Source organism: Hippoglossus hippoglossus, chromosome 24 (genome assembly GCF_009819705.1).
Source record: "Hippoglossus hippoglossus isolate fHipHip1 chromosome 24, fHipHip1.pri, whole genome shotgun sequence".
Classification (NCBI taxonomy): domain Eukaryota; kingdom Metazoa; phylum Chordata; class Actinopteri; order Pleuronectiformes; family Pleuronectidae; genus Hippoglossus; species Hippoglossus hippoglossus.
This window is the reverse complement of record NC_047174.1, coordinates 6,488,379-6,507,256: the sequence shown is the minus strand read 5'-3', so window position 1 is coordinate 6,507,256 and position 18,878 is coordinate 6,488,379. Positions and strand designations below refer to the sequence as shown.

The 18,878-nt window shown below is 43.6% G+C and overlaps 1 protein-coding gene across 1 annotated transcript in view; it reads left to right on the top strand.

Annotated features, from left to right (window-relative positions):
• The window catches only part of fut8b (fucosyltransferase 8b (alpha (1,6) fucosyltransferase)), a 79,799-nt gene extending 61,267 nt beyond the window's left edge, over window positions 1-18,532 (top strand). Inside the window, exons 7-10 of the mRNA XM_034579937.1 lie at window positions 6,102-6,348; window positions 14,736-14,912; window positions 15,422-15,572; window positions 16,620-18,532. Of these exons, the coding sequence (XP_034435828.1) occupies window positions 6,102-6,348; window positions 14,736-14,912; window positions 15,422-15,572; window positions 16,620-16,958 (914 nt within the window). The 3' untranslated portion in view covers window positions 16,959-18,532. The remainder of the gene's footprint in view (window positions 1-6,101; window positions 6,349-14,735; window positions 14,913-15,421; window positions 15,573-16,619) is intronic.
• Window positions 18,533-18,878: the final 346 nt, after the last annotated feature.

Genomic DNA, 18,878 nt, shown 5'->3' with positions numbered 1-18,878 from the left:
ACCCCATTTATATCATTAGCAGAAAAACTTAACTGTAAAATTAAATACAGCTCAACAGCCCCAAACACTACATTCTCCAAAACAATCATCCAGTTGAATTAATCCTTCTCTAAAACAAATTCAATATAAAAGTGATTAAAACGTTAATGAAGGCAGGATTTACTGCAGCACTGTTAAATCACACCATTTGTTTCCTCTGGATGGACTGTAGATCCTAAAATGACAGATGAGTCTATGTGAGAAATTCTGTGAATGTGTGTGTGTGTGTGTGTGAAAATCTTGTGAAAGGAGTTCCCTCTCCTTGAGCCAGGTTGGAGAAGGCAGGTCCACTCTTCACGGGGGGTGTGGTTGGGCGCAGCCTGAAAAATACTTGGGGATTGTGTCAGGTTTCGAGAAGTGATCAAATTAAGTAAATTTCTATGAATGTTTATGAGAAAGTGACCCTACTTCTCGTCAAGTGTGTAAACGATGGCCTCAATCGCTAGTTTCAAGTCTTTGTCGATACAGCACGATGTTCAATTAGTAGATTCTGGTCCCATTCTTTGCGTGGATACCGCTCCATTGACATTAAGTACTGTCCAATGAGTGCAGGTCACATGGCACCGCTCCATTGGACGATGGGGTTACCTCTGTGCAACTTAGGTGTGGAAAGAAAGAATCAAACGGCTGTGTGTGTTGAGTCATAATGGAGAGTCTGGGTTGGAGTGGACTGCATAGTTGGGGGATTTCAATTCTTACAGGGGGGATGATGGTATAAAAACCTGGAGTAATGGCCTGAGCTCATCGAGAATGGTATTTATTTTTAGTCACGCTGGCCACACAGCTTTATGTGGAATTTGCTGCAGACATTCGGCTGATTTTTTTCTAACGACTTTGGGCATCAACTAAAATTTTATCTGCTGTTCATGAAGTTTATGAACAAATAGCAGCAAAGCTAATAACATTTACACCAAACCCCAGCTGTTCTTTATATTAAGTGCATGGTCAACATTTTACCTGCCGACGTCAGCATCTTGGCATTCGCTGGACTCGCTCGTACGGCTGCAGACGCTTAGTCTTGTTATTTATGTGGGTAATTAGAATTCTGCACCTCTCATCGACTGTCCATAATGAACACCATGTTCAGGCGCAAGGTAGTTCATATGTATACCAGGTAGCAGAGCACCTCCGACCAGAGATCAATGTGCTTGTTTGGAGTATAAATAGGTCTCCCTACTAATGCAAGGGTGGCAGAATCATGTATGAATAGAAGTATGAATTGAAATAGTGGTTTTAATGTGATTAATGGATCGTCCCACAGTGAACATGTGTTTGCTTCTGCTAAGCTGACAAAACCAAAGCATTTGTAATGGAGATCGTGATGATTCGGAGGTTTTTCTATGTGACTGTGCCTGGCCCCACCCCCCCACTCTCTCTCTCTCTCTCTCTGTCACGTCCTTCCTCATTGCTTTCTTGCTCTCATCGCTGCATCCTTTCAGCTCTTCATTTTTCTCGTATCGTTTCATTTGACTTGTGCTCTCCTGGGCTCTCTCCCTTCTTATCTCCTGCTTTCCCAGCGCCTTCCCCCCTGTTATTCTCCTGCCTTTCATGTGTCCTTTTCCACTATCTAATGTCTTCCTCTGGTGTCTTGCAAACAGCCTCCTATAGATCCATATAATGCCATCTGGCTGCTTAGTAGCCACCAGCCAACACACTAAAAACACCACAGCTTGTCCCTATAGAGTCCTTGCTACGCCTGTGGTCATTCCTATTTTAACAGTGCAGTGAAGAACGTTCCTCTGGGTTGGCCCACAAAGCGATACTAAAACCTTGAATTAATAATTAGATACACATGGAATATCCAATTGGACTTACAGTGTTTGAATGTAGTGAATACTGATCTCTTGAAGTCAACTAGTGTTCATTACATTCAATGCAGATGACGACACCTGCGACCAAAAATCTGTGCAGGGCGTCTAAATATCTTCCTTGGTCGCAACCGATGCACCAAACGCTAAGCTGGTCAGTCTGTGTATTTGATTGAGTCGTGTCACTTCCTCATCTCATGTCCTCTTCTGAGTTTACACTCAGGCCCCCGGGCTGCCCCCCCCCACTCGAGGCGGTAAATGTCGAACAGTGGCAACAGAAAGTGTGACCTGTGGACCGCTAATACAAAAAGATTAGCGCCGCTGTTTCAGGATCGGAGCAGAAGCTGCGGTTGGTTTGAGTCTCTGTCTGAGCGTCCTCCCGTCACCACACTCCTGCTGACCTGCGCTCACTTTACACTCAATAAACACCAACACTCATCACAAGGTGTTAGCACCTGAACAGTGCTCATGTAAATCATAACCATCCCATCCAGTTTACTGAGCTGGTAACATGTATCCTGAGCCAAATGTTTCATATTCATTCAAGAGAATTTTTTGATACCAGAGCCATTTCATTTATTGTTTGGGTTTTCTGTGGTTTATTTTATTATGTCGTTATATAAGCCCATTTTTTTTAGCCCATTTTCTGTTCAGCGTTTCCCCCCAGAATGTGAGACACTTGCAGACAGAGAGAAAGAGGATGCATGATGTATTCATCTGTGACAAGGACCCTCAAAGATAGAAATTAATGAAAGTTGACCTCGTCCTGCGAACTGTGGTTGAATTTTTATGGAACTAATGCTGATATAACCAAATACTGACATAAAATGTTATTATATATTATGATAATGTCATGAGAATATTGAGAAAGGTTGGATACTAGTGCCTTTTACAATATGTGCATTTAGGACACCACAATAATATATCTTTTAAATTAGTTGTTCTGCAAAACCCTTTTAATTTACCAGAAGAAGCCGAACGTTTTAAAAGCAAACGTCTAAACACAAGCAGCTGTACCAATACTCAAAGTAGAGCGCCTTAGAATAAGCACTACATTTAAAATTGGCAACATTTAGATTTTTAATTAGGAACCACAAATACGAATCTGAACAGACGTTCGCTGCCAGGGTTTTTGCGCTTGACAGTTTTTTGATTCTCATCGCTATGGACACATTTCTGTCAGCACCAAGAGACAGTAATGAGTTCTGACAACCAGCTTTAGTGTCCGTTTAGCCCGCGGTTGCGTTTTTGCTCGTTTTACGGCAACTTTTGTGTTCAATGGACAAGATTAGAGACCCCTGCACCATCTCAGATCTGGTAAAAGAGGAAATTCTGAACACACACATGGGGAAACCGGTCTTCTCCCGGAACAATGGTTCGTTGATCAAAGAGCTAATTTGCCAAAGAGAGTGTATTCTTTTGAGGTCCTCTCTGTGGAGATATTACTGCCTTATGAGTGAGTCTGAGAGCAGCAGGAGAAACATAATGTTCCCTGCCATGGAAAGACTGGAACAGGATTTCCCTAAGTTCATAAACTCAATCTCAAATGTATTATGAATAGAGAGGATCTGTACTACTTCTTCTTTTTTTTTGTATCTGGATGGTATCACACTCAGTTCTCCGGTTTCATAACAACGTTAATATGAAGCATGTATTAGGCTCGGTCTACATCATGGGTTTAAATACAGGGATTCTGCGTCAGTGCGGACAAACATGCTTTTAAGTCAGGATGCATCCGGGAAATATATTCAGAGGCTTTGGAGATGAGATGAAATTTAGAAGAGCTTTGTGATCTAATTAAGTAGCTGTGGGAGGAAGACATACTGCATGTCTGTACATTTGTTCCAAGAAGTATATAGGCCTCGAAATATGCCCGTTCCCCCTTATGTGAGGCATGCCAATACTGTTATATAAGCAAAGACAGGCCTGGGAATATCTTTTCTTTTCAATATTTAATGCTTCTACCAATTTATATTCAGTTCATGCTCCAGTGTGTACACACACACACACACACACACACACACACACACACACACACACACACACACACACACACACACACACACACACACACACACACACAAACACTCAAACACTCAAACACTCTGTTTCTGGCCTTGTTTTTGACACGTTTTTGTTTTTTTTACGTACCCTCTCTGTGAAAGGCCATTTTTAATCACTCATTATGCCCTTTATTTGGAAGTGTGTTGTGGATGCTGGGTTTTGCAGCTGCGTTAGGGCCCGTCGGAGGAGCCTCTTTCGTCTGACAGAACACAGGCCGCAAACTTATTTTTTACGCAAATCAGGGGTTTATGCACCCAAATAAAAAAAAGAAAAAAGAAAAAACAACTCCTGATTTTAAGACTGAAAGAGAGTGAAGGTTGTGTCTGCCAGGCATATCCCTTCTGGTGAGATGAGATTAGCTGGGCCCTTTGTGTGTGTGTGTGTGTGTGTGTGTGTGTGTGTGTGTGTGTGTGTGTGTGTGTGTGTGTGTGTGTGTGTGTGTGTGTGTGTGTGTGTGTGTGTGTGTGTGTGTGTGTGTGTGTGTGTGTGTGTGTGTGTGTGTGTGCGCGCGCGCGCATTTGTGTGTGTGATTGCACATTTCTTTTATTGTTATTTTATCTGGATCCCCACTGTTGAGCCACTTTTTTCCTACTGTTCACAAGACCCTGTGTATGCGGTGGTGGGTGTACGCACATGTTGCTTGTATGTTTTCCACCTTTGTTCACACATGCAGCTGTGCGTCATGCACACGTGTGTGTCTGTGTGTGCAGAGAGTTGGCCTTGATGTATAGAGAGCTCTGGCACTGCATGGGGGCTTTCTGCCCTCTGCTCAACCCTCAGGGCTTCTGCCAAGCAGGAGCGAGACTGGAGGGGGCCAATGCCAGACTAACACCAGACCCATCCCATCCCACTCCAATCCAGGTTCCTGCCTCAGCCCCTGGCCCCACACAGCCTTGATAGAAAGGAGCTTACTTGGCCTTTGAGCAAGGACAAGCGAAGAGCAGCTATCATTCACCAAAGCCGGACTCTCTGGGCTCACAGGTTTTATATTTACACTGGAACAGAGCAGCAATAAACATGAAAGGGCCGGGGACTAACTCTGAAATAGCACACTACGTCCCTGTGTTTTATTTTTGACAACAATATGGTGGCATTTATGATGAGAAGCAGTAGACACACATAGTAAACACACAGATATGTCATTTTTTTAGACCTGCGGGTGGCCAAAGCTCAGAACTTGAACTCCAAATGCTACATACTGTTGTAAAAATGTAGAAAGAAATAAACAGAAGATACAGCTTGTCTGACCTGAACTGGTAAATCACACAATAAACCTGTCACTAAAACAAAGTGTGAAACTGGACAATTTATGTCAAGTCATCCCTTAAATCCCAAGGAAGTGTTTCTAACCAGGAGAAATAAGTGAAATATTATTTTAATTAAAATAAGTGCTGAGGTATTTAGTCTGCATTAAAAAACAAGTTTGATGATCAGTTAATCACTTTAATCTTTTATGAATGCAACATTTTAACATTGTCTGGTTTCAGCTTGTCTGTTTGGGATTGGCTGTTTGCTTGGCCTGTGGAGATGCTGGTTGCAGCTCGTATTCTGAAACTGTGACCTGCAGTAATTGAGCTGCTGCTGGTAAAGACCGGTGACAGGACTCAGTCCACAGAACCCTGAAGCTGCAACACCGCCGCTGCACAAAGTGCTGTTCATCTGTTTATTCAAAGCTCGGTGAAGCTCGACTCAGTAAATCGAATCCCGATCTGGTGAATCTTTTGTCGTTGCTGTAAATGTGCTGTTCATCTGTTTATTCAAAGTTTATCAATATTGAACGTATCACGTCAGTGACACGACACTGCACTTTCTTGGGCTCTTAACAATACCCATGCTAATAAAATGAACGGTTCTTGTTCCACAGACAGTAAATTCTGGAATTATTAGACAGACTATTACATTATTATGAGACAAATTGTAAATGGAAAAATCTTTGGAATTAGAACTGTTGATCCGCAAAACAAGAAATCTGAAGTCATCATTTTTGCCTCTGGGAAACTGTGATGAGCGTTTTTCACTTGTTTCCCACATTTTATAGGCTTAGCAATCAATGAAGAGAAAAAATTGAACTTCTGCAATAAAGACGATGAACATAATCATTAGTTCCAGTCTGAAATTTCAGCTTTGCTTTTTAAGTGTTGAATCCTGAGTGTCTCACACTGCACCTGCTCTTTTCTGTGATACCTTCAGGCGAGGCCCACGATAAGGACGTCCAGGTAGTGGAGTTGCCCATCGTGGACAGCCTCCACCCTCGGCCCCCTTACCTGCCCTTGGCGATTCCCGAGGACCTGGCCCCACGCCTGCAGCGGCTGCACGGCGACCCCTCCGTCTGGTGGGTGTCCCAGTTTGTCAAGTACCTGGTGCGCCCTCAGGCCTGGCTGGAGAAGGAGATCCAGCAGACCACCGCCAAGCTGGGCTTCAAACATCCCATCATCGGGTGAGGAACGCTCAGCTTTCACATTTCACTGGTTTCCCCTTTTCTCCGTGGTTATAAACACTTAAGTAATAATGGCCTTGTCTCTATAGCATTTCTCTACATTTACAAAGTGCTTCACAATCAAAGCAAGCAGAAGGCATAGGAGGAGGAAAACAAAGACATAGCCGCGAGGGCTGTGGAGGAATACAAACACAGCTCTGGGTGAGGTTAATACGAGGCTAATACAATAGTATTAAAAGTAACTTCACTTGATGGTAACGTTTTGTTTGGTTAATTTTCTACTCTTGTTTATGCTTGAGAGGCGTTTTCCCTTTCATTACTTCACAGCTCATGAGCCCATGAGTTGATATTTTCAACATTCTAGTCAAATCCAAGCCAAATAATACTGGATACCTTTATATGAAATACTGATCTATTTTTTTCTTTTTTATTAAAGCGGTTTTATAGCTCTGAACGCATCACTGGCTGTTTTTAGAATTGGTAAATCCAGACGACGACGTTTACAAGACGTTTATGATCCCATTAACAATGAATGGCCTGGTATTTTTATCGCCAATAGTCTTGGTCAATTAAAGGATAAGGATGGCTTTACCCCACATTTCTCTTATTGTCAACAAATCCAATGAAAAGACCGAAAACAACAAAGAATTCATCCGACTAACAATTATCGTCTGAAACTGAAGCCGGATGTTGTATCTTTCCTCTTTGCCACAGACCTCCATTGTTGTCAAAAGACTGTGAGCCACACTGTTGCACTGATGTATTCCATCATGACAGGGAACATGGGCACTGTAGTGTATACACAATGCTGGTAGTACAAGTAGTACAAATACTGTCTGTGTTTAAATGAACACAGACAGGCTTAAGGCTGAGTGCCACAGACAGGTACTGTATGGAGACACAGATTTAAAGCCTTGTTCACACTACACAATTTTTAGTAGTTAATTTCTTCTTGCGTGTGTTGTCGTGATTAAACGTAGTTTGGAGACCGGACGTACTAGTCAGTGGTTTCTCCTGGTGAAAGACCCTGTGGTGTGTGACCCTCTGTCCCCAGTCAGTTGTGTAGTGTGAACTCACAACGCCCTCAAGACTCCTGATCACAAGACTGCAAGTCCAGTCGTGTGAACTCTGATAATTCATCCTGAAGCTCTGGTGCAAATATGACAATTCGTGCAAGAGCTTTCACTAAAAAAAGAAAGAAAGAAAAATCTAAAGCAATTCCAAATGAACTTATGTTTACAGAACTTTTAAATATCTATAAATTGACTCGATAAAAGCTTTTTGTTCTCTTCTCCCCGGCTTTATCCTGATAACATTTCAGTTTCAAATGTAAACAGCCAAGTCCTGAGCCACATATATGAACCTGTAGGTTACATGACACAGGTTACAACGCTAGATGAAAAGTCAGGGGGTCATTTAAGTCATCATCCTCTGGGGACCATGAATGTCTGTGTAGAATTCAATGGAACTCCTATCAAATATGTCAGTTTGGACCATAATGGTGGTTGAATGTTCCCATCCCCTGGAGCTGTAGCTAAAAGTAATACCCCCACTTATTCTGCTACAATCCACACTGCAGACCGGATGCAATGCATCACCGCTAATTTCCTAATATCTGACTACACCTCTGAGATGCCTTTCATGAAACTTGGCACAAATAGTTCAGATTAGATGATAGCGATCGTTCTAAATATGCCATCATTAGCTCTTACTTCGATGTTTGATCTCGCCTCAGCTTTTATTCTGACTGCTCAGAGCTGTGCCGTCTCCCGAGACTCTCCACTCACCGTCTCTTACGTCCGGTGCAGCATAATTGGAAAGTGTTGAGGTGCTCAGTTCCTATGAGAGCCAGCGACTCCGTGTGTAAATGTATGCAGTCACAGTATTCCACAGTTAGCCAGCTTCCAAGAAATAGGATGGACGTGTTTTCCCTGTTTATTTACCGGTGTACTTTTCTCTGCATCCCCCCCATCAGGTGCTCAAGTCCGCCAGCTTGTCTCGAAACGCATGTAATTCCTCCCATCTTTGAGCCTGGATTACAGAAGGCTCTGCAAATGATCCTATGCAGTTGTTTTAACCTATTTGGTGGAGCAGAAGGGGGGGGATTTAGGACAATGCACACAATTACTGGCTCAGGGAAAGTACGTGGTATTACTTTCGGGTACTTCGCCGAGGTTGTCTGAAACTTCTGCTTCGTCCCACGAGCCGAACTCCACCCGCCTGGTAAAAGGAGCGGTTTAAAAACAAACGCTAAGAATTATATCGTAACGGTTTGTGAAGGCTGCCTGGTTTAGTGCTGTCATCCACCTCATAAATCCCACATCCACATGTTCGTAGTCCCCGTGCCAGCTTCTCTCCCCCCCCCATAACTCTTCTCTTCCTCACCTTCTTCATTACATTTCGCTGCAAGCCATCGTCACCGCTCTTCCTGTCCCGCTCCGCTTAGTCCTCACTCCCTCTTTGTTACGCTCTCATTCTTTCTCCCCTTTTTTTCTCAGATGCTCCTCTCTTTGGTTTTCACCTCTCTTCCTTTCATCACCCGAGCAGCTGTCTGTCTTTCTCCCAGTCCTCTTTGACTCTCCTCCCCCTTTTTATTCTCTCTCTTTTTGACTCATGCCAACTTTTTTCAATCTCCCCCCGTCCTCTCACATCCTCTCATTTTTTGATCGTTCCTGCGTCCTCATTTGTTCGTAGCTGCTCCCAAGATTTTTCCAATTTTTATATTTCACACTCTCCCTCACGTCCCTCCGCGGGGCAAATCTGTACCCACAATTCTCTTGCTCTCATAGTTTCCACTCATCTCTGTAAGTGCTCTTTGTGTTTCCCACCCCACCGCCCTTGCACACGCACACATGAACACACGCGCACACACACACATATATATATATACGCCACCCTTTTCTCCATTCATATCACCGGGGAAAGGGTTATTGAAATGAAACAGTGGGTAGAAGAAAGTTTTTATCCCCTCTTTTTTCCTTTCCTCCTCAGGAGTGTGGGGGGAAGGCAATATGAGAGAGAGAGAGAGAGAGAGAGAGAGAGAGAGAGGGAGAGGGAGGTGCAACTGAAATCCATAGTGTCAGTGCAGGAGAAAGGCGAGAGCAGGGTGGTGGTGGGAGATGCATGGGTTTATGGAGACAGTACCCAGAGGGACAGAAAGGCGGCTTGTCCCCAGAGCACCCAACAATCGCCCGCCGACCCCCACACACCTCAGTTACCCCCGGCACTCTCGAGCTGCGGCTCCTTAAGGACGCCAAGCTGCAGAGAGGCTGAAAGCCACCCACTAAAAGCAAATATCACTGCAGCTCCATCCGCCAACATTTAATGCAGCCTAATGGTAGCAAAGACAAAGAGAAAAGGAAAAGAGGCCGCTGCTGCTGCTGCTGTTTCTATGTCTTCTGCTGATACCATAGAAGCATTATCACCATAGCAATGCAGTTTCCAAGAGTCCACTGTTTATCTTTCATAAAATCTCTTAGCAGATTTATTTTATATTTATATATATATTTAGATTCATGAAAAGGGTTTAAAACAAACTGTTTTTAGAAATCATAGAATCTCTCTGTGTAAACCACAGGTTAAACTAGAATGGCACTGAGTAGCGCACACACCTGCACCAAGGCCAAACATTCCCCTTACGGTAAATCAAGCTGCACGAAGTTCACACACTCATAGATATCATTTCTCTCAATGTGCCTATTTTATATCATCAAGATCCATGAATCATTCTTCTGGAAAACTGTAAAATGTTTTAAAACGTCCTATAGTGTTGAAGAAAAAAAATCCTGATCCGCCCTCTGATACAGATCCGCACAAACATTGTTTGTGTCCTACCTTCAACAAAGTTTGTTGGAAATCCGTTCAGTTGTTTTTGTGTAATCTTGCTTACAAACAAACAAATAAACATCCAAACCAACCAAAAACTGTTAATTAAGATCATTAATATCCAGTACAAGTCTGTGTGAGAAATCTTATTTAAAAAACACAATTTGCAGCAGAAACTCTTTCTTCACTCGGAGCGACTCTGGTGAATAATTAGCAGCTCATTTTCATCTCATTTTCATTGTTAACAGGTTAACGGTTTTCTGATTTCCGCTCATTGTAAGAGAGCCTGTTTTACGACCGTCTACATCAGCTGACATGTTCTTACAGCAGAGAACACAACAAGTTTGGCTGCATGGGGACCGAGAAGATAAAGAGGACAAATGGTCTGTATTCTCAAAATCACTAAAGGATTCGGGGTTACTTAGGAGTGGCGATAAACAAGCATCAATGGAAATGTTCTGAATAAAGAGAAATACACTTTGGCCTCGGGGAGACAAACGAGAAGCTGTAAACGGTGACATAACATGTTAAGGTAAATCTTTAATAAAACAGTAACCTATTCTCACATTAGGCAGATATGAGTTTTATTAGTATTTACGACCTCTGCCGTGGAGGTTATGTTTTCACCCCTGTCCCGTTGTGTGTCTGTTGGTTGTTTAGTTGGTTTCTTTGTGTTTGTTGTAGTAGGATGAAGTATGGGTCAGAGAGGAACAATTACATTTTGGGGCAGATCCAGAAATAATTCCCAGGCACATTTAGGGGACTGCTATTTATGAGTGTGTGAAATTTGGTGCTGAATTTAAGGGGACTGTTGGGCCTTGGCTGAGGTGTCGGCTCATTGAGTTCTGCCATTCTAGTTTTAAGTTGTGTTTCCTGGTGGTTAGCACTGTCGCCTCACAGCATGAAGGTTCTCGGTTCGGATCCTGGTCTGTCAGTGTGGAGTATGCATGTCCTCCCGTGCATCTTCCGCTCTTGCAAATATTTCCCAATAATAACCCCTTTTTAAACACGGGAATGGATTCCATCAACAGAAACGCTGGAGTGCTTTTATTTTGAAAAGGCATACAGAAAGTGTTGCAACCATTTGTTTGTGACATAAATTCATCAGATACACATTAAAAATCAGGTTAAAGATCATTTTCTCTGTTTATTCTGCTGTGAACCACAATGTTAATCTCTCTATGACACAAACGTATTTACAACACTTTCCGAGCCCATTTCAAAGTGAAAGCACTGCAGCGTTTCACCTTCTGAATCCACTCATTTGTTCCAACGGGGCTTTGATTGTTATCGACAGACCGAAAGATGCGCATCTTCATACCGTAGAGTCCTGACATTTACTTTAGTACATGAACCAACTGGTTCTTGAAGGAAATGCAGGAGATAAACCTGCAACTCCACCGCCAGTAACCGACACACAGCTGGTCTGCGTCGCGACGACAGACAGTGAGTCCAGAGAGTTCGGGGATCGACAGTGAAGACTGCGAGATCGACCGGTAGATCGCGATCGACGGGTTGGCGACCACTGGTCCAGAGACTTTAGGATCAGGGTCAGGTGGATTGGAGGCTCTAAATTGACCTGTGTGCCCTGCCTCTTGTCCAATGTCTGCTGGCTTTGGCTCCAGCCCCCACAACCTTCATAGGAAAACTATATAGATAATGGATGGAGGGATTCCTGATGAAAACAGGTGAAAGACGCCATAAAACCAAAACAGTGAGTTGAGCTGAGATTAATTGTAGAGGCACTGATATTCTTCATCAGCACAAGCGATCCGCGTTCACACACACATCGTCATTTGATCCTTTGTTAATATAAAATATTGATAAGTGCAGCTTTAAAATCCCATTTTACTTGAAAATTGTCACATTTTCCACTGGCACAGATCAGCGCTCGCACTAAATTTGATTTACAGCACATCACACAGAACAAGTTTGGGTTTGTCGTCTATTAGTTTTCAAAGGGTGACAAAGGAAGGAGAAATTCGAACACCTATGGGAGTTTTCAGAGCGATGTGACGGCGCTCTCCATCATTAAAATAGCAAGTGAGATAATATCCTTCAGATAAATGCTGTTCATCCCATCAAATGCCAGCGGTTTATGAACCAGGAAGTTCCCTCAGATCCTCTGGTTCTTCTCTTTAGTCGTTCCACTGGAGCAGAGGCTGAAAATGATAGTCTGGCTTTATGTAGTGTTCTATAATTTTACTGTTATTTAAATCTCATCATTAGTATTTATCTACATCTATTCTATGTTGTTACACTAGAATCTTAGTGTTGATTATATCTAGTTTATTATTTTAACTTTCTTTTGTTCTTTTTCTATTATTGATTGATTGGGCATGAATAAGTCCCTACATCTCATTTTTTATTCAATTTTAATCACTTGTTAAGCACTTTGAATTGTTTGAAAGGTGCAATAGATTGATTGATTGATTGATTGATTGATTGATTGATCAGTAGAGTTCCACAGATTTGTTTGAAATAAGGACACTGAAGCTGTGGAGGCTCACCCAACACCTTTTGATTCAATGCCAAAGTAGATGTTGCATAAGCAGTGATTCCAAACAGGGTATAGATACAATATGATATGAAATTCAAATGCAGATTGAAGCAACAGTTCGAAGCCATGCGGCCAAGAGTTTCTGCACCGGCAGCTGACAGGCAGCCAGAGCACTGAGGTCAGCGTCGAACAAATAATTTATTCCGTCTATGTGCCTGTGTCACAGTCTGCCACTGCATCCAGCGTGGGTGCGTTTGATGCCTTTTAATGTATGCTTCTTACGCCCACCTCGAGGACCCGCTCTGCCCTGCCAGTACGACTGTGGCGTTTTAGTGTTGGTGAGATGAATGCTGGATCGGGGGGGCCGATGGAGGGGGCGAGGGGAGATCGCTAAGAGCCGAGCAATGTCTCAGCGCGGCCTCTGCTGCTCTGACAGAGAGAGAAAGGGACGAGACAACGAGGGTTCACGGGGACAAAAAACCCAGCGGACATGAAAGAATCAAGGAAGCAGGAGGAGAGGGAGCCTGACAAAGGATGGAGAAGCCTGGAGTCAAGACCTCTGTCCGACCACAAAGACGGGGACTGAATGAAAGACTCCAACGCGCTCCGCTCACCCACTCCCCCTCCTCTTCCCGCCTTCACTCTGTGGGGTTTTGTTTGTCACAGAAATAAAGGGTCTGTTTCTCCTGAGCTTCCCAGATCCTCGCTGATTGATCTCTGGTCAGTGGGAGAAATTAGCTACAGCTTGTTTATTCTCTGTCTCTGAACCTTCCACTGTTTCCTCTTCACTTTTCTCTACTCTCACCTCTTACAAAAGAGTCGGAGGCGTCCTTGATGTGAGGGAAACAGCTTCAATCCCTTAAGCAAGTGGAGGCTCCTGAGAGGCAGGAGTGAAAGCTATAATATTCTTAACTGAGGTGCAGCTCCTGACCCTGCTGGACGTTCCAGTGGAGCCGCTCTTTGCTCCGCACTAGATAACTGGTTGGACTGGGTATTGCTCCAAGCGCAGAAGTGTCTGAGTGAAAGTGTGCGGCGTGTGCTCACTTAATTCTCCCTCCCTAAGTGAAGGCTGGAAAATGCTTTTACCCATTAGATGTCGGAAATTTCTGTTGCTCCTCAAGGCCAGGAGTCATCATGCAGATGTGGCTTTTGTAATTGAATAGATCCGGCTGGAATAAAATTGTGTTTTTCTCGGCGTCCATCAGTTTGAGGGATGCTTCTTTGTCATGAAAAAAAGAGAAGGAAGAAAAAAGCGAATGTTTCCGTTCTGGCCCGTCCTTTGTTCTGTTTTCAAGCTGTGCTCTTTTTCTCGTACATGCAGCCGGTGACAGCCTTCTCTCTTTGTCCTCGCTTACTGAGAGCGATGACAAGGACACTGGAGGGGGGAAAAAACTCACTTCTGTTGGTTATTTCTCTTTCTGACCATTGTTCTGCTTCGATATATTTCTTCTCTAACTTCTCCTCTCTGTCACTGTTTGCCTTTTCTGGGTTTTTTTCTTTCTTTTGTGCCATCGGAAAGACAATCGGAATATTCCCTGCACACGTTTAAGTGCTGCTTCTTCTGTGGATTTTACTTTTGTAGAAAAAGAAGGGAAAAAAATACACTGTTGTGAAAAGGTAGAACAAGACATGGATTTACAGCTATTGTCAAAAACTGTGTTCAAACTAGGTTCTGTCAGTAAAAATAAGAAAACTGTCAATCATTTCTTCCTTCACCGCTGTAGATTTTTTTTTTTTTTTTTACCGAAACAAATGTCAGCAAACTTCACCTTGTTTCTCTCAATTAAGATCGATTTGTAAATCTCTGACACAATGTTTCAGGAAATCCTACAAAATCGTTTCTTGTTGATCAAGCAGGCATCTGCATCTGAAAGGGTCAAAAATAAATAAAGGACAATACTAAAGATACATCATTTTGGACTTGATAGCATTTTTCATTTAGTTTGGAGTGAATAAAAAAACGACAAGTATCTACGTGGTTGAGCTTGAAAACTGCTTTGACCTAAAAATACTAGTTTGTAACACTGTGTGTGTGTGTGTGTCCCTGTTTGTGTGTGTGCAGCGTCCACGTGAGGAGGACGGATAAAGTGGGGACCGAGGCGGCCTTCCATCCCATAGAGGAGTACATGCTGCATGTGGAGGAGCAGTTCCAACATCTGGCCCGACGCGTCCACATCGACAAGAAACGAGTTTACCTGGCCACCGACGACCCCTCCCTGCTGCAGGAAGCTAAAACCAAGTCAGTGTGTGTGTGTGTGTGTCTGTGTCAGTTTGTCCGTATATTGTCCGTGTATTAATGACAATGATGTATAGGTAGAAGAAAATTAAAAAACAATTCAATATCTCTTTCTATGAGTCCAACACCAAAAACAAATACCTGTTCCATACTCATACAGACCGGGGCTCACATTGCCACCCACGCTCTAATTCACTGTATCCATGGCAACATTACACTTCCTGCTTCTTGTGAAAGTGTATGTTTTCACACAGGTGAAGACTTTTAATGTGACATCTCACACAGCTTATATTTATTTCCATGATATCAGGTCGCACCATCACCTGAGTGTATTTGCTCCGAAGTGATAATCAAGCGCAACACAGGAAGAAGACAGTAACTTCCTGCTCACACAGAAATTGTTCAGATTCAATTTCAAAGATGCTGATTTTGTTGGTATCTAACCATATTCATTTTTACCTTCTCACGTCCAATGAGTCTTTATCTGACTTTGTCCTGTTTGTCCCCACCAGGTATCCAGAATACGAGTTCATCAGCGATAACTCCATCTCGTGGTCGGCAGGCCTCCACAACCGCTACACTGAGAACTCGCTGAGAGGCGTCATCCTGGACATCCACTTCCTGTCCCAGACCGACTTCCTGGTTTGCACTTTCTCCTCACAGGTCAGTACTTCAAAACAAGACGATACAAAGTGCTGTTTTGATGTGTTTTCTCTTTAAAGTAGAAGTTGGGTTTGAAGTTGGGATGAAAGCTGTCAAAGCTTAAGAAAAACTGACTCAGATTTTGATTTGGGTTTGTTTTGAGACCAAAAATTAATATGTAGTTTAAACAAACAGTTTTTAAAGCAATTTAGCCTTTCATTAGGGGGCATCTATTATTAACTGCAGTTCCATCGTATGTAAATATTCACATTTGACTTCCTTATTGTTCCAATAACTCTTTTTTAAATCCGATTAGAGGTAAATTGTTAGTTTGACAAGACAATCATCGTCGCACACAACCCACTCACTGGACAATTCATGTACATTCCTCTGAAGGTGCACGTAACTATCATGCTAATACATTCTCATAAATAACGGTGAAATACTGCACCACTGACCTCACGCCTGGGTTTTACAGTTTTGAACACGGACGCATCCACGGAGGAAACGACGACTGCCTCAGTCTGAAACTATCACACACACTCTGGGCTGCTGATTGAATTCACAATTACAACGAATCAAAGAGCTAAATGAGATTGTATGAAGAAGAGGGAGAATAACCAAATACCAATGATGGCCCCTTTATTCAATAGCAAGTTACCACGCTCCTAATAACAATTGATGAGATAAATCAAAATTGTCTTGATTATTCATTATAAAACAAAAATCAGGTCATAGCTGCTGTGTGAACCAGATAAACTGATAAACTCAGCGGCTCTATAGCAAGTTCTACCATGGAGTGGATGTGCTTCCTGCCAAACCTAATATGAACGTGTTAGCCACGTAATTCCTATTCACACTCTGGGCTTATTAGTGCACTTCAAGGATCTAACTGGAATGAGTTGCTTAGCACATTTTATCCCTCTTTAACCAAGAAGTGGAAGGAAACGTGTTCGTCTTGTAGTGAGAAGTCCTTTGTGTTCCCGCAGCTCTACAGTATTTCCATTAATACACGTTCCTTTACATGCATTGATCTAACAATGAGAATAATCCCTGCCTCCTCTCCAGGTTTGCCGTGTGGCCTACGAGATCATGCAGATGCTGCATCCAGACGCCTCCTCCTTCTTCTACTCCCTGGACGACATCTACTACTTCGGAGGCCAGAACGCCCACAACCAGATCGCCGTGTTCCCGCACCAGCCGCGCAACAGCGAGGACATTCCCCTGGAGCCCGGCGACGTGATCGGCGTGGCGGGCAACCACTGGGACGGATACTCCAAAGGCATCAACCGCAAACTGGGCCGCACTGGCCTCTACCCCTCCTACAAGGTCAAAGAGAAGATCGAGACTGTGAAGTACCCGACGTACCCCGAGGCGGACAAACTGCTCACCTCTCAGAAGAAGTAAAAGAAGAAATGAACAAAATTAAAAAATAAAATAAAATAAAGGAAGCGAAGGAGTGAGGAGAAACACGCAGACTCCGATTCCAGGGAAGGAGGCTGCTTTTGTACAGAGGAGAGAGAGACATACTTAGTGCACTAAGCTGAGAAGAAAAGAAAAAGCCTGTACCCAGGGGTGATAGGAATGAGAATGCACTGTGTGTTTATGCCTGAGAGCGTATGTGAGCGAGAGTGTGTGTGAGAGCGTGTGTGTGTGTTCAGGCGAACGTGCGTGCACTTGTGTAAATGCCTGTGCATATGTCGGGTCATGGAAGACTTGCACCCCACCACTACTCCCCCGCCTGGCGCTCTGACGCCCGGTCTGTAGAGATGTAGACGTGAACATTGATTTTAAGTAAAAAAAATTGGAAAAAAAAAAAACCGCGAGAAAACAATTAAAAAATCCACACGAATGACCGAGCTCACTCTCCCGTGACGCCACCGGGGGACGAACTGAACGACTGGCACGCTTCACGCCCGGGAGTGAGCTTCGAATCGATGACTGAAAAAAAAGACTAATGACAAACTGGAAGAATCTGATTTTTATTTAATTCTTTTCACTGGTTTTGATTCTAATCTTTGCCTTTTTATTTTTTTTTGGGGGGGGGGGTTCTTCGTCTCCTGGTTTATTGTTTACTGAATGTACTGTATCCTCCTCTTGCCATGCTCACCGCTGCCCCCCCCCCCCCCCCCCCCCCCCGCTCTCTCCCCTCGACTCCTGCGCCACTCACTGTACTTCCTCCATCTTGTCTCTACATGTGCAATTAATTTTATAATACCATACTGTGCTTTTATTGCGTGTTTTTAACGGTCTTAATTTTTGGTGTGTGTGTGTGTGTGTGGGGCTTGTGCATTCTAAACTGTACAGTGTGTGTGTGTGAAACGACAAAATGCGTGTGTGTGCCTGTCTAAGGGGCCATGTGACGACCTGGTGCCTGGTTGTGTGTGTGTGTGTGTGTGTGTGTGTGTGTGTGTGTGTGTGTGTGTTTTTATTCCTGGCTTTTCCTCCTGACTGAATCGTGTTTGTGTGGCCGGCAGCGGGAGACTGGCGGTGACAGCGGCGGGGGGGGGAAACTGTCCTCACTCCACCCTACCCCCTTACCCCCACCCCACCCCCACCCCACCAGCACTTGGAACAAGGGTGATCTCCAGTCGCTGCGCTGGTGACCTCTAGTGAACAATGGTGAGATTTTTTGAGGAGTGCGGTGGAACTCGCGGTGCACGCACGCACACACTCACAGAAACAGGAAGCCGTCCTGAGGCTTCACCGAAAGCACTCCACTGAGATACTGTCTCTTCTGTCCATCTCTCTGTTTGTTCCTTTTTTATTTTAATTTTTTTTTACTTTGCTGTTTTAAAAAAAAAAAATGAGGAAAAATCTGTTTAGAAATGATGATGCTATGTCGAATCAAATCTCAGAGTCCCTCCCCCCTCCACCCCTCCACCCTCCACCCACACCATGAAGGCTTTTTTTCATAACTTATGTTCTTGGGCATTGTCTTTGATAACCACAGATCGAATAAACTTGAGAAACCAACACGTCATTTCTCCCTTCGGCCTGATTCTGTTTTCGCCATCTGCTCCGTCTCCGTCTCTGTCGGCGGGCGACACCTGCTCGTTCAATCAGGCTGAAAACGCTTCAGATGCATTACGCACATTCCAGAGCGAGAAATCAAGTCTCTCTCTCTCTCTCTCTCGTCTTATTTGGAGAGTTCATCATTTCCTGAAGGGTATCCATCTATTTTAGAAAAGTCATTACTTGAAGTTCATCTTTTGATATCGCAACCCCCCCAAGAAGGAAGACCCTGCTTCTAAAATTGAAATCAGTTTTGCATCCGAGGATTAGAGCGGCCTCTCGTACCTTCGAGTGAAAGCACCAGTTTGTTTT